Source organism: Pantherophis guttatus, chromosome 15 (genome assembly GCF_059756535.1).
Source record: "Pantherophis guttatus breed Tessera chromosome 15, ASM5975653v1, whole genome shotgun sequence".
NCBI classification, from domain to species: domain Eukaryota; kingdom Metazoa; phylum Chordata; class Lepidosauria; order Squamata; family Colubridae; genus Pantherophis; species Pantherophis guttatus.
The window spans coordinates 8,675,001-8,690,570 of record NC_142077.1 but is presented as its reverse complement, the minus strand read 5'-3'; the positions used below and the strand labels follow the sequence as shown (position 1 = coordinate 8,690,570).

The 15,570-nt window shown below is 48.2% G+C and overlaps 1 protein-coding gene across 5 annotated transcripts in view; it reads right to left on the bottom strand.

Annotated features, from left to right (window-relative positions):
• Positions 1-15,570, bottom strand: part of DISP3 (dispatched RND transporter family member 3) — a 51,050-nt gene that overhangs the window by 30,575 nt on the left and 4,905 nt on the right. For all 5 annotated transcript variants that reach the window (XM_060684512.2, XM_060684507.2, XM_060684508.2 and 2 more), the window contains exons 2-3: positions 3,119-4,036; positions 1,173-1,392 (exon numbers count right to left, since the gene is read on the bottom strand). In XM_060684512.2, coding sequence (XP_060540495.2) covers positions 1,173-1,392; positions 3,119-4,034 — 1,136 coding nt within the window. In that variant the 5' untranslated portion in view covers positions 4,035-4,036. The remainder of the gene's footprint in view (positions 1-1,172; positions 1,393-3,118; positions 4,037-15,570) is intronic.

Sequence of the window (15,570 nt, the reverse complement as noted above, 5' to 3'; positions counted from 1 at the left end):
GAGAGAGAGAGACAGAGAGAGAGGGACAGAAAGAGAGACACAGAGACACACAGATACAGAGAGACATAGAGAGAGAGAGACACAGAGAGAGGGAGGGAGGGAGAGAGAGAGACAGGGAGAGAGAGAGACAGAGTGAGACAGAGAGCGAGACAGAGAGAGAGAGACAGAGAGAGAGAGAGAGAGAGAGCAACAGAGAGAGACAGAGAGAGACAGAGTGGCTGGATTCAGGGGCAAGTTTGAACACAGGTGGTGCCAACATCCAAGATGGGTATTGAATTGGTGATACTGGAGCACATATGATTCAGATGCCGCTGGCTCTGTGCCTTGCGTAGAAATGGCCTTTTTCAAACCGGTTTCCAAATCTGAATCGAGAGAGAGAGAAAGAGAAACAGACAGAGAGAGAGAGAGAGACAGAGAGAGAGTCAGGGAGAGAGAGAGAGAGAGACAGAGAGAGAGAGACAGAGAGGAAGAGAGAGACAGAGAGACAGACAGAGAGAGAGAAAACAGCACGATCTGAAATATATCAGACCAGGAGTCCCCAACCCCGGGCCATGGTCCACTATTTCCTGGAGCCATCAACCTCAGCTCCCAATGGCTGGAACCCCATCTTGCTGTTGCCCCTGAGAGGCTAACTTTCTACAGGAGAAGAGCCACGGATGTTTCATCCATCCCCGCATTGTGAAAGAATCCATTTCAACCAGGGGTGGGGCTGCTGGGGGTTCGCAGGGGTTCGGGAAAACCTCTAGCTAAGATTCTGTGCAGTTCAGAGAATCCCCAAATCCCACTCCTGGCTGGCCTCGCCCACCCCTCCCTTCCCAGGAGTCCCCATGCGGCCCGTTTTGGATGCAGGTAAGTGCAGTGTGTGCACAGAGGCTCGGGGAGGCTGAAAAACAAGCCTACTGGAAATCCCAGAGGGCCTCCGGAGCCTGGGGAGGCCGCTTTCGCCCTCCTGGAGGCTCAAGAAAAGCCTCCAGAGCCCGGGGAGGGTGAAAATGCCCCCCACCCACTGCCATGGTGCAGGAGGCCAACTAGGCCACGCCCACCATGGCCATGCCCACCCAGCAACTGGGCAGAGAATCCCTTGCTAAAATTCTTGAAGCCCACCCCTGATTTCAATCCTTCGGACTGGAAACTCAGGCGAGGATGGAGCAGGGCAGAACCTCTGTGCTCACCTGGTAGACTCCTTGGCCAGCAAGGCCACGTAAGTGACCACGAAGTTTTGAAACTTCCGGCACTGTTCTTCCCAGCGGTCATCCATGGAATAGTAGCTGGGCAGGGGAGCGCCGAAGAGGACCTCGCTCCGCAAGAGAGAGCTTTTCTTGTTCTCGGCCGAGAGGCCCTCGTCCACATACCAGTAGAATTCCGGGTGGGTCATGGCCAGCTCCAGAGACCCTGCGGGAAACAACAGAGTAATGGAATGATGGAGTTGGAAGGGACCTTGGAGGTCTTCTAGTCCAACCTCCTGCCTGAGCAGGAAACCCTGTACCATTTCAGACAAATGGGTTGTCCAATCATTTCTTAAAAACCTTCCAGTGTTGAAGCATTCACAAGTCTTTCTAAATGTTAAGACCAGGGGTGGGCTGTTGGGGGTTCGCAGGGGTTCGGGAGAACCTCTAGCTAAGATTCTGTGCAGTTCGGAGAGTCCCCAAATCCCACTCCTGGCTCACCCCGCCCACCCCGCCCTGCCCCTCCCAGGAGTCCCCATGCAGCCTGTTTTGGATGCAGGTAAATGCAGAGTGTGTGCGGACGCCTGGGGAGGGCAAAAAACAGGCCTACCAGAAATTCAGGAAGGCCAGAAATGGGCTCCTGAGGGCCTCCGGAGCCCGGGGAGGCCGTTTTCACCCACTCGCAGGCTCGAGGAAAGCCTCCGAAGCCTGGGGAGGGCAAAAACGGCCCCCCTACCATGGTGCAGGAGGCCGATTAGGCCACGCCCACCCAGCAAACGGGCAGAGAATCCCTTGCTAAAATTTTTTGAAGCCCACCCCTGGTTCTAACTGTCAGGAAATTTCTCCTTAGCAGTCTGGGGAGGAAACCCCCGCCCCCTCGGTCCGATGGGGACTTTCTCCTTTGCCCTGCTTTGCTGTTTGAGTATCCTCCAAGCTACAGTATGATTCCCAGCATGCTCTACAGAGCATGAAAAGACTGCGGCTGGAGAGAATCAGTGGTGGAGTTGCTTGCTTTCCTCTTCCCTCCTCCTCCTCCCTTCTTTTATTGACTCTGGCTATTTGGGGCACAGGGGAGCAATTATTTAAGCAGGCGTGGGGTAGGCAGGAGCTCTGTACACTCTACTAAAGGAGCCCTGGTGGCACAGTGGTTAGAATGCAGTTCTGCAGGCAATCTCTGCCCGCTGTCAGGAGTTCGATCCCGACTGGCTCAAGATTGACTCAGCCTTCCATCCTTCTGAGGTGGGTAAAATGAGGGCCCAAATTGTTGGGGGCAAGAGGCTGACTCTGTAAACCGCTTAGAGAGGGATGTAAAATACTGTGAAGTGATATATAAGTCTAAGTGCTATTCCTTCCTTCCTTCCTTCCTTCCTTCCTTCCTTCCTTCCTTCCCTTCCCTTCCCTTCCCTTCCCTTCCCTTCCCTTCCCTTCCTTCCTTCCTTCCCAGTGCTTTGAATGCAGTATTGCAGGCTAATTCTGCCCACTGCCAGCAGTTCGATCCTGGCTCAAGGTTGACTCAGCCTTCCATCCTTCTGAGGTGGGTAAAATGAGACCTGGATTATTGGGGGCAGCAGGTTGATGTAAACTGTTCAGGCAGTGCTATAAAGCACTATAAAGTGGTATATAAGTCTAAGTGTTATTGCTATCTTCCTTCCTTCCTTCCTTCCTTCCTTCCTTCCTTCCTTCCTTCCTTCCTTCCTGTTAGAATACAGTATTGCAGGCTGACTCTGCCCACAGCAAGGAGTTCGATGCTGACCAGCTCAAGGTTGACTCAGCCTTCCATCCATCTAAGGTTGGTAAAATGAGGACCCAGATTATTGGGGGCAACAGGTTGACATTGTAAACCATTCAGGCAGCGCTATAAAGCACTATAAAGTGGTATATAAGTCTTAAGTGCTATTACTACTCCTTGTCCTAGGTTGGACCAGTCCCTCCACCCAACCCTCAAGGCTCACCTTGGATGTCGGCGAGCTCTTGTCCGAGGCCATCGTAGTATATTTTTCCACCCCTCTCTGTGGGGAAGAAATAGGTCATGAGGGAGCTAGGAGGGGAACAGTAGGAGTAAGACCCCAAAGGGAGATCTTTGAGGACCTCGTGAGGCTTCCAGCAAAACTCCTGGAAGTGAGGATGGTCCATAATTTTGCGCTCCACCTCGTGGATCGTCAACAGGCGCTCGGAGGTGAAGATATTCTTCTCGGCATCTCCCCGAGCGAGGAAGATGAGTTCGATGCGCCAGTGGGCGTGAGTCTGGGTGTTGGCGCTCACGGTGGTGCTCGGATACTCCCACCGAGGGACGGGACTTCGGGGTTGGTGGGAGGTGTGGTTGGCTGGGCCAGCCTGATTCCGGCCCGTGTCCCTTCGCTGCCTCCGGGAGAGGTTTGGGGCCCCCGTCCGCGAGGCGTTGCGCTGGAGGTGCTGCAGTTTCTCAAAAATCAGTCTCCGTAAGGTCTCCGAGCTGAAATCGGCCAGGTCTCGGCGGCTGCGTCCCCACAAGCCGAACTGGGACTTGAGGGCCAGGGTGAGGGCATCGAAGCGCTGCGACGATTCGTGGTTGCGGATCTCAAAGGCGTTGTACGAGATGTCGATGTCCAGAGCGGGGTAGTGGAGGAACATGGTCAGGGCCAAGCCGGCAGGAATGGCGCATCCCATAAAGAGGATGAGGCTGGCGGAATAAGGGTTGGTGAAGACCCAGCCCACCACGGTCCAAAAATCCGAGGATGGGAGCGTCACGAAAGTGGCCCGGTGCTTGGGCTTCCACTGGCATTTCCCACAGAGGCGGGACCCTCTGGTTTTCATGCCAGGGCCACAAGTCCCCTCTTCGTCTTCATTGCCGCACCCGTCTTGCAATAAAGCGTCGTCCTCCGTGTCCATTCCTAGAAAGAGAAGAGGGGAATCAAGAGGTCCGAACAGAATTGGAGGCAAATGGGTGAACCGCTAAACTTAACATGCAGAACCGCTAAGAAACGGATCGCACTTCCTGACACCAGCCAGGAAAAAAATCTGAGGGGTCCTTGGTGCTCTCTGAGTTTGGTAGTTTCCGTGCAGGCTTTTCACCACACAAATGAGGTAACGTCATCCGTGCTAGTACTAAAGGGAAGGAAGGGAGGGAGGGAGGAAGGGAGGGAGGAAAAGAAAGAAGGGAGGGAGGGAGGGAAGGAAGGAAGAAAGAAAGAAAGAAAGAGAAAGAAGGGAGAGAGGGAGGAAAAGAAAGAAGGGAGGGAGGGAAGAAAGAAAGAGGGAAAGAAAGAAAGAAAGGAAGGAAGGAAGAAAAAGAAAGAAAGAAAGAAGAGAGGGGGGAGGGAGGGAGGGAAAGAAAGAAAGAGGGAAAGAATGGAAGGAAGGAAAAGAAAGAAGGGAGGGAGGAAGGGAAGGAAAGAAAGAAAGAGGGAAAGGAAGGAAGGAAGTAAAGGAAGGAAGGAAGAAAAAGAAAGAAAGAAAGAAAGAAAGGAGGGGGAGGGAGAGAGGGAGGGAAAGAGAAAGAAAGAGGGAAAGAAAGAAAGAAAGGAAGGAAGAAAGAAAAAGAAAGAAAGAAAGAAGAGAGGGGGAGGGAGGGAGAGAAGGAGGGAAAGAAAGAAAGAAAGAGGGAAAGAATGGAAGGAAGGAAGGGAGGAAAAGAAAGAAGGGAGGGAGGAAGGGAGGGAAAGAAAGAAAGAAGGAGGGAAAGGAAGGAAGGAAAGAAATAAAGAAAGAAAAAGGAAGGAAAGGAAGGAAGAAAAAGAAAGACTGAAAGAAAGGAGGGAGGGAGGGAGGGAAAGAGGGAAAGAAAGGAAGGAAAGGAAGAAAGAAGGAAACGAAGGAAGGAAAGAAGGAAGAAAGGAAGAAAAAAAGAAAGAAAGAAAGAAAGAAAGAAAGAAAGAAAGAAAGAAAGAAAGAAAGGACCTCAATCCATTTTCCTTGAGAGTCCTTCCTGCCTCTTCCGCTGCTCGAGCAGGAGGTTGGACTAGAAGATCTCCAGGATCCCTTCCAACTCCGATACTCCATGTTCTAAACTAATGCATCTAAAAGTTTGGCAAAAAGTCTTTGAGTGGCTCCCATCTGGCCGTGTTTTCCCCAAAATGCCAGGCATTTCCTTTTCATTCGTGGCCTAACCCTGAGAACTCTGGCTTCCTCCTATTTTTGCTTCGCGCTCTTAAAAACTCCAGCCGGGTTTTTTTAAATGTGAGACGCAGAAACGGCTCCTTGCATTTCCCCGGCCCGCCTCCTCTTCCGAGAAGAGATCCTTCCATAGACCAGGTATAGGTTTTATATTTATATCTCCTACGGTGAGCCAACTCAATCCATCAAAGCTTCTGCCTCCTGAATCACCTCATTAAGAGCCGTTTTTTTTTTCCTGAGGAAAATTATCAATCGAAAGAGAACGAAGACAAGACAGAGAGAGAGAGACGTGCCAAAAGCGACATGTTGTGTATAAATATAACCCTTTCTCACAAATCATCCAACGTTTCGTCTTTATTAAGAGCTTTCAGATCTTTCCTGGCAAACCTCCCAGGATTAAAAGAGGCTTCACATCTGCGAGCTCATAATTTGGTTGTTTTTCTAAGAAGCTAAAAAAGCTTCCAGGAGGAGGGATTCTTATCCCCAAACGGACATCGCAAAGCAGCGGGGAACAAACAGTGTGTATTTTCGGCCTTTTCACAGTGGGGATCTCTCTTTTGTGGTCCGCCAGCAGCCCGCGGAGCTGGCAGCGGAGTTGGACAGTGAGGAGGCTGGGGAGGAACATGGGCCAGTCCTGGAGTCAGGGGAAGGCCCGGACGAGGGCTCTGTGTCGGAGGCAGAGATGGGGCCAGGGCCATCTGGGAGCGATGCGCCGACTCCGGAGCCCCCAGAGTCGGACAGCAGAGAGGCAGAGGAACAGAAGGAGCCTGTTCCTAGTGGATGCATGCGCAGAGCTGCCAGAAGGCAAGAGCAGCTAAAGCAAAAAGGACCACTCGGGAGTAAGGCCAGGAGATGATTGGCCCCTCCCAGAAGGCTTAAAAGAGCAGCAAAGGCTCTTGGGCTCTTTGTAAGAAAGCAACATTGCTAAATCTGTTTTCCAGTCGGCATCTCTTGTTTCTGAACTTTGTGGGGCTTTGCTGAGAAAGGCCTTTGGCAGGGTGCCAAAGAAGATAAAGGTTTGTGATAAGCCCAAAGGACTTTTTCTGAAGGATTTGTTTTGGAATTAATTTGGACTAAGCTGGGAATGAAGTAATTCTCAGCTGTTATAATAAAACTGTTTTGTTTGGGAACAACTGTGTCTTGTAATGACTAAGTGAGCCTGGGTCCCAACACTCTCATTTGGCCTGCAGCAGTGGGGGGTTGCTACCGGTTCGGTCCAGATCTTGCGAACCGGTAGTAACGGCGGCGGGAGACTCCGCCCACACACCCAGATGTCATCATGGATGCTCAGCGCCTGCGCAGAAGTGCCACACGTGAGTAAAGCAAGCACACGCACGTTCCCGTTGCAAACTGGTAGCAAAAGTAAATGGAAACCATCCCTGGCCTGCAGTATTCTGACTTTTGCATATGCCGGCTTCTCATTTAGCGCTGGGCTCCAGGGATCAAAAACTAAAAAAAAAAAAAAAAAACCAAAGTTTTTTTACTTTTTAGTCTTTTTTTAAAAGATCGGCTCTCCCAGTTTTCAGCACTGCCGCACGCACGAAGGCCAGCTGATCGTTGCACACCAGAAACCCAGAAGAGGAACAGGCGACGCCGCGCGTGCCAGGTGGCATGGCTCCATGTGCCACTTCGGGCACCCGTGCCCTAGGTTCACCATCATGGCTCTATACCCGTGATGGTGAATCTATGGCACGCAGAGCCATATCTGTGGGCACATGCGTGTTGCCCTAGCTGGCCAGCTGATTTTCAGGCCTTCTGGGCCTACTGGAAGTCAGGAAACAGGCCATTTCCGGCCTCCAGGGGGGTGGGGAAGGCTGTTTTCGCCCTCCCCAGGTGCCAAGAAAGCCTCTGGAACCTGGGGAGAGCAAAACAGGCCTTCTGGGCCCACTGGAAGTCAGGAAATGGGCTGTTTTTGGTCTCTGGGTGGGGGAAGGCTGTTTTTGCCCTCCCCAGGCGTTGGGAGAGCAAAAAACGGCCTACCAGGCCCACCAGTAACCTTTTTGTCATCGCGTGCCAAAATGAGGGGGAGCATGGAGGGGCGGGCCATGGGGCGTGCGCACAACCCCCCCGCACCCCCCACTTTTGGCACCCGATGGCGAAAAGGTTAGCCATTACTGTCCTATACCATTCCAGGCAGTTGGCTGTCCAATCTCTTCTTAAAAGCCTCCAGTGATGGAGCATTTGTCCTCCACTTGAAATTCAGTTCTTGTTCGGTCATTTTTCCCTGCTTTCTTTTGGGGCGGTGGGAGAAACGTTTGCTGGAAAAATATCCAGAGAGAGAAGGGACAGGAAAAAAAAAATATTCAGGATAGCAGCCAGGTCCCCTCATTGAAAAGAGGAACTGCTCATATTTGCAGTCACCTGTCGTCAATTGCCGGCAAGCACGCCTGATCGACTGCCAAGCCATAAATCTGGTTCTCCGGGGCTTCCCAAAATACTATGGATAAGAACGAGGCAAAAGGAAAAAAAAAATTAGCTTTCCTTCTGCGTTCCACAGCTTCATAGATTTTCTTGCTTCCGACACTCTCTGGGTAAGAAGCACCGTTTATAACCGTTTCCCTTGCAGACTGTGTTAAGAGGGAGTGAAAACTGATCTCCTGCCTTCGTGCAACCCACAATCCCGTTACTGAATTCACTTCATTTTCCAGGGATGCGTAAGAGCTGGAGGCAAAACCCACAAAAGGGATAGAAAAATATAACCCTTTTCTAAATGATAAAAGTCAGCTGTGTGTCGGGCTTTTTACTTGTCCGACTGGGCAAAATCTGCCTGGAGATTTCACCGCCATAAGGGCCCCACCCACTACCCCTTCCCAGCACGGTCCCTTCCATCTCAATTCTCACTTCCACCGTTTCGCTGGCAACCTTTCTCCATAGCATCCGAAGCTGCAGGCAAACCAGCTGGCTTCATACCCTCCCGGGCTCTCAAACTGCAGGCTGGCTGAAGAGAGCCTTGAATGAGTTCTTCCAATATTATTATTATTATTATTATTATTATTATTATTATTATTATTAATAATAATAATAATAAAAATCTACAAAAAACCACCTTACTCGGAACAGCTTACATCCTCCGACGATACCTTAACAGTTCCTAGGTTCCTAGTCCTTGGTTAGGACTCGAGCTGCTGAGCTATTAACCAGCCTCAAAGGCTGTGAATCTCACTAAAAATTAACCAATAATAATAATGATGATGATGATATCACAGTTGTCGATGGTTCATTATGTGAACTGAAGTACAGAAAAATTGCTGCAGGCTGTGAAAAGGGAGAACATTATAAAAACAACAGAAATAAAGGCAGGATATAAGGGAAAAACAGATTAAATAGGTGGACAGCACTTGAAAAACATTGAAGGAAAATGTGATGATAATTTTACATGGGCCTGGCTTAAGATGGGAACCATCAAGAAAGAAACGGAAGGTTTAATACTGGCTGCTCAAGAACAAGCCCTACAAACGAATGCCACGAAAGCGAAGATACAAAAATCCACCGACAATCCAAACTGCCGACTTTGCAACAGCAAAACTGTTTCACATTTAATATGTGAATGCAGCAAAATCGCCCAAACTGATTACAAAGCTAGACACGACCGAGTTGCTAAATTAGTCCACTGGTCATTATGTAAAAAACACGACTTACCTGTATCCAAAAAGTCATGGGAACATAAAGTGGAAAAAGTTATAGAAAAGGAGAAGGTGAAGATCTTGTGGGACTTTCGAATACAGACGGATCGTCACTTGGAATACAACACGCCAGATATCACAGTTGTCGAAAACCGAAACGTACAATTTATTGACATCGCGGTACCAGGAGATGCCAGAGTTGAAAAAAAAAAGTACTGGAAAAAATCACGAAATTTCGCGACCTGGCCATCGAAATTACATGGCTATGGATGAAACATGTCACAGTGATACCCATTGTCATCGGGGCACTTGGTACCATGTCCAAGAATTTTACAAAACATATCAAGAAAATTGCGGCTTCCTGCAAGAACACCAGCGGAACTGCAAAAAAACTGCGCTACTCGGAACATTATATCTTTTAAGAAGATACTTGGTCGATACCTAGGACGCTGGCAGCAACCCGTATCAACCATTAGCACCAGTCTATGGTATTTGTGACGCATTTTTAAATATCCAGTTGACTGAGTTTCATGTTTAATGAATAAAGTAAATAATAATAATAATAATAATAATAATAATAATAATAATAATAATAATAATAATAATAATAATAATATCACAGTTGTCGAGGGCCGAAGCATACAGTTTATTGACATCGCTGTACCAGGAGACGCCAGAGATGCCCAGAAATTAATTTAAAAAAATAATGCATGGGGTAAATTGAGAGCTTCCCATTATTCTTCTCGTACCCTACTCCAGATTTTTTTCCCCAAATGCGTCGGACTACAATTCCCATCTGCCTTTGCTAACATGGGACACCGGATGGGGAAGGAAAGCACCGGATGCATCAAGTCTTAGAAACATTAAAAAATAATAATAAATAACATCGGGGATTGGCATAAATAGACAATGCGGTACAAAAAGGCAGATTTTTTTTGCTGTGAGAACGGTTTGTACAAACCCGCAAGATCAGAGAAAAAAAAGGGAAGGTGAGGGAAATAAAGAGATAAAATGGCAAGGAATATCCAGCAGTTCCTGTGGGGGAAACAAAAAAAGGAAAGGTGCCATTAAGAGAAAAAACAGAAGCCACGGACCCGAACAAGATTGCTGGTGGAAGATGCTTTTATAATCTGTTTTTCATCAAAGAGGGGAAACGCGTCAGGCGAAGAGGGTTTCCCTTGAGGGATGGGCTGTCTAGCTGCAGAGAGCCAGGAACTTCGGGTTTGAAGTCCCACAATCCATCCAGTAGCTCATCTGGCAGGAGGAAAATTTCAAAAAAAAATATATACCCCGTTTTCCCGAAAATAAGACCTCCCCTGATAATAAGCCCAATCGGGCTTTTGAGCGCATGTGCTAAAATAAGCCTCCCCCCCAAAATATTTAAACTCATGTGCAGCCGGTCCCCGCCATTTTCTCGGATTTGGGAGACAGAGCTGGAAATCAGCTAAGACGGCAAGAGGAGCCCCGTCTTGCCCCAAAATAAGACCTCCCCGAAAATAAGGCCAACCGCTTATTTCGGGGTTCAAGAAAATATAAGACAGGGTCTTATTTTGGGGGGAAACACGGTAGCAACGTGGGATGCTTATCGCGGGATATGGTGGCAGCAACCGGCTTAAAAGATATTTTGCCGTGAAGACAAGGCAGGTCCTCCAGTTTTGCTGGCTGGGGAATTCTGGGAGTTGAAGTCCTCCAGTTTTGCTGGCTGGGGAATTCTGGGAGTTGAAGTCCTCCAGCTTTGCTGGCTGGGGAATTCTGGGAGTTGAAGTCCTCCAGTTTTGCTAATGGGGAATTCTGGGAGTTGAAGTCCTCCAGTTTTGCTGGCTGGGGAATTCTGGGAGTTGAAGTCCTCCAGCTTTGCTGGCTGGGGAATTCTGGGAGTTGAAGTCCTCCAGCTTTGCTGGCTGGGGAATTCTGGGAGTTGAAGTCCTCCAGTTTTGCTGGCTGGAGAATTCTGGGAGTTGAATTCCTCCAGTTTTGCTAATGGGGAATTCTGGGAGTTGAAGTCCTCCAGTTTTGCTGGCTGGGGAATTCTGGGAGTTGAAGTCCTCCAGCTTTGCTGGCTGGGGAATTCTGGGAGTTGAAGTCCTCCAGTTTTGCTAATGGGGAATTCTGGGAGTTGAAGTCCTCCAGTTTTGCTAATGGGGAATTCTGGGAGTTGAAGTCCTCCAGCTTTGCTGGCTGGGGAATTCTGGGAGTTGAAGTCCTATAGTGTTTTGCTGGCTGGGGAATTCTGGGAGTTGAAGTCCTCCAGGCTTAAAGTTGCCAAGGTTGGAGACCCCTGCTCTAGAAGGCTCTTCGCGGCTGAAAAATACAAGTTAAACGGAAGCCTCACAGATAATCTTCCGCTTGTTCGATCCTAAATCCAAGGAAACGTGAAGCTGGCTAGGTGTGGATTTCAAGAGTGGGATTTCCCTCTTGGAGGGGGATTCCCAAAGCCAGTCAGATTTTCTGCTCTATCCTTGGCTGATAGTGCACAAGCTAAGCCAGGGCTGGCCCAGGGAGGGTATATCCGAATGACAGCTTACCAACAAGACCAGGCCAAGAATATAATGTTTTATTGCTGCCCAGATAAGCCTTTGAAGCTACAGTTCTGTACAGCCTCCCTATTAAAAAAAAGGGGGGGGTTGGCCCTTGGTCTCTTAAGCTTGGGCCGCTTGCAGAGGCTTTCCCCAGGCGAGATCTGGGCACTGCTCACACTGTCTAAAGATGCCAGATCCCCCCTTAAGAGGCTGCTAGTGTGAGGGTGAGTGGATGAGTGTTTAGCAAATTTGGCTAATGGAGAGCCCTCGAAAAATCCAATCAGCTCCCAGTGGCCTAATAAAGCTGCGGCTTTAATGGGGATTGCAAAGAGAAGGGCAAACAGGTTCCAGATGAGAGGCAGGCCTGTGGCAGGGGGAGGAGGAGGAGGAGGAGGAAGAGAAAGAGGAGGAGGCGGCAACGTGGAGGAGCAGGATGAGAAGACATGGAGGAGGAGCAGGAGGAGAAAGAGGAAGAGAAGTGGAGGAGCAGGAGATATGGAGGAGGAGGAGGAGGAGAAAGAGGAGGAGACGAAGAGAAAGAGGAGGAGACATGGAGGAGCAGGAGGAGAAAGAGGAGGAGATGTGGAGGAGCAGCAGATATGGAGGAGGAGGAGGAGGAGAAAGAGGAGGAGACGAAGAGAAAGAGGAGGAGACGTGGACGAGCAGGAGGAGATATGGAGGAGCAGGAGGAGAGTGGAGGAGGAGCAGGAGGAGAAAGAGGAGGAGACAAGGAGGAACAGGAGGAGATATGGAGGAGAAAGAGGAGACAAAGAGAAAGAGAAGGAGACGTGGAGGAGCAGGAGAAGATATGGAGGAGCAGGAGGAGATACGGAGGAGGAGCAGGAAGAGATATGGAGGAGAAGCAGGAGGAGAAAGAAGAGGAGACAAGGAGAAAGAGGAGGAGACATGGAGAAGATATGGAGGAGGAGCAGGAGGAGAAAAGAGGAGGAGACGTGGAGGAGCAGGAGGAGATATGGAGGAGGAGCAGGAGGAGATATGGAGGAGAAAGAAGAGATGAGGAGAAAGAGGAAGAGACGTGGAGGAGACAAAGAGAAGAAAAAAGAGGGGGAGGGGGAGGAGGAAGAAGAGGGGGAGGAAGACAGAAGGAGGAAGAGGAGGAGGAGGAGGAGGGTACTGGCATCAGCAGATCTTGCCATCTTTACCAAGCAGTGCAGAAAAAAATGCCAGGTGTTAGGAGCCACATACAGCAGAGCCAAAGAGCCAGGCAGGATTTGAGGAAGAGAGGTTGCTGGCAAGACCCCCCACTTCTCCTCCAAATGGGAATTCCCTCGCTCGAATCCCCTCCAAATGACAACACAGGATTAAAAAGAAAAGTGAGCCCTGTGGTTTTTGAACTGGGTGGGATGCCTAATAACAGGAAAAGAAACTCGGCGAGGAAGAGAATTTAGATCTGAAAATCGAAAGCAGAACCGGAAAGAAAGAAAAGCGGGACACGGAGGCAGAGGCGCAACGCTGCTGCGAGGTTTACTCGTACGATCTTTCGGGGAGCGATGCCATCTTCGGAAGCGTGTACCTGAGAACTGTATCTGAGAACAAGGGACGCGGTGGCTGAGTGGCTAAGACGCCGAGCTTGTCGATCGAAAGGTCGGCAGTTCAGCGGTTCGAGTCCCTAGTGCCGCGGAACGGGGTGAGCTCCCGTTATTTATCCCAGCTTCTGCCAACCTAGCAGTTCGAAAGCACGTAAAAAAAAGAAATGCAAGTAGAAAAATAGGGACCACCTTTAAGTGGGAAGGTAACAGCGTTCTGTGCACCTTTGGCGTTGAGTCATGCCGGCCACATGACCACGGAGACGTCTTCGGACAGCGCTGGCTCTCCGGCTGAGAAACGGAGATGAGCACCGTCCCCTAGAGTCGGGAACGACTAGCGCACATCTGCGAGGAGAACCTTTACCTAAGAACTAAGATAGCTAAGCTACAAATCAAGCCTTACAAAGGAGTGGTTGAAAGAGTAAAGTAGGTTTAATTTGGGGAAGAAAATATTCGTATTTTTAAGAGAAAAGCCAGTCGCCTTCGGTTTCTCTTCCTTCAATGCTTAGCAGTGCCGCCCAATCAGATTGTTCCTGATGTACTAAGCCATCGCTGATCTAATCGTGGCTTGCCTGAATAACACTGCGGTTGGCTGGATTTGCTCACCGGGCCAATTCACACAACAGCTTAACGGTTAAAATCTGGCGATGATCATGAACTGAGTTCTCTAACTTTTAAGGACCGGGCCTGCTTCTTTCCTGCTTTCTCCGCTTCTGCTGATGTGCCTTTCAGGCCACAAAGGTAATGGCTGCCGTACCTTGAGGTGCTTTTTTCAAGAGGCAACTGGACTTCCTTGTTGCTTTGTTTTTTTTAACTTTTGAAGACGTTTCGCTTCTCATCCAAGAAGCTTCTTCAGCTCTGATTGGATGGCGGCGGGGAACGGAAGGATTTATATTCCTCGCAGACCTAAATCTTGCATATCCATCCTTCCGTTCCCCACCGTCATCCAAGTCAGAGCTAAAGAAGCTTCTTGGATGAGAAGGGAAACGTCTTCAAAAGGAAAAAACAACAACAACAAGGAGCTGCTGATCCAGTTCTACAGAGGAACGATGGAGTCTGTCATCTGCACCTCCGTAACTGTCTGGTTTGGCTCTGCAACCCAACAAGACAGACAGAGACTTCGGAGGATCGTTAGAACTGCAGAAAAAACAATGGCTACCAACCTGCCTTCCATTGAGGACTTGTCTACTACACGAGTCAAAAAGAGGGCTGGGAAAATATCTACAGACCCCTCACATCCTGGACATAAATTGTTTCAACTCCTACCCTCAAAACGACGCTATAGAGCACTGCACACCAGAACAACTAGACACAAGGACAGTTTTTTCCCCGAACGCCATCACTCTGCTCAACAAATAATTCCCTCAACACTGTCAAACTATTCACTAAGTCTGCACTACTATTAATCTTCTCATCGTTCCCACCACCCATCTCCTCCCCTTATGATTGCATGACTGTAACCTTGTTGCTGGTATCCTTAACGATTTATATTGACTGTTTCCTGATATGATTCGATTGCTTATTTGTTCCCTATGACTATCATTAAGTGTTGTACCTTATGATTCTTGACGAACGTATCTTTTCTTTTATGTACTCCGAGAGCGTATGAACCAAGACAAATTCCTTGTGTGTCCAATCACACTTGGCCAATAAAGAATTCTATTCTATTCTATTCTATTCTATTCTATTCTATTCTATTCTATTCTATTCTATTCTATTCTATTCTATTCTATTCTATTCCATTCCATATATTCTATTCTATTCTATTCTATTCTATTCTATTCTATTCTATTTATTCTATTCTATTCTATTCTATTCTACTCTATTCCATTCCATTCCATTCCATATATTCTATTCTATTCTGTTCTATTCTATTCTATTCTATTCCATTCCATTCCATTCCATATATTCTATTCTATTCTATTCTATTCTATTTATTCTATTCTATTTATTTTATTCTATTCCATTCCATTCCATTCCATTCCATTCCATATGTTCTGTTCTATTCTCTATTCTATTCCATTCCATTCCATTCCATTCCATTCCATATATTCTATTCTATTCTATTCTATTCTATTCTATTCTATTCTATTCTATTCCATTCCATTCCATTCCATTCCATATGTTCTGTTCTGTTGTTCTGTTCTATTCTCCATTCCATTCCATTCCATTCCATTCCATATGTTCTGTTCTGTTGTTCTGTTCTATTCTCCATTCCATTCCATTCCATTCCATTCCATTCCATTCCATTCCATTCCATTCCATTCTATTCCATTCCATTCCATTCCATTCCATTCCATTCCATTCCATTTATTCTATTCTATTCTATTCTATTCTATTCTATTCTATTCTATTCTATTCTATTCTATTCTATTCTATTCTATTCGCCAGTTGCCTCCTGAAAAAGCACTTTTAGGACAACCATGACCCGGAGGACGGAGAATCTCTGCAGATTTACGGTACCATCCTCGCGTTTCTGAAAGCCGGGGAGAGAAGATTTTGCAAATGCATTCCGTAAACAAACACCTTATCGTACACTTAACTCCCACGCCTCTTTTTTTAACACCGTTCCACAGCCGAGAATTGACTTCACGACACTCCTCGTCGCTTCGCTTCGAGTGGG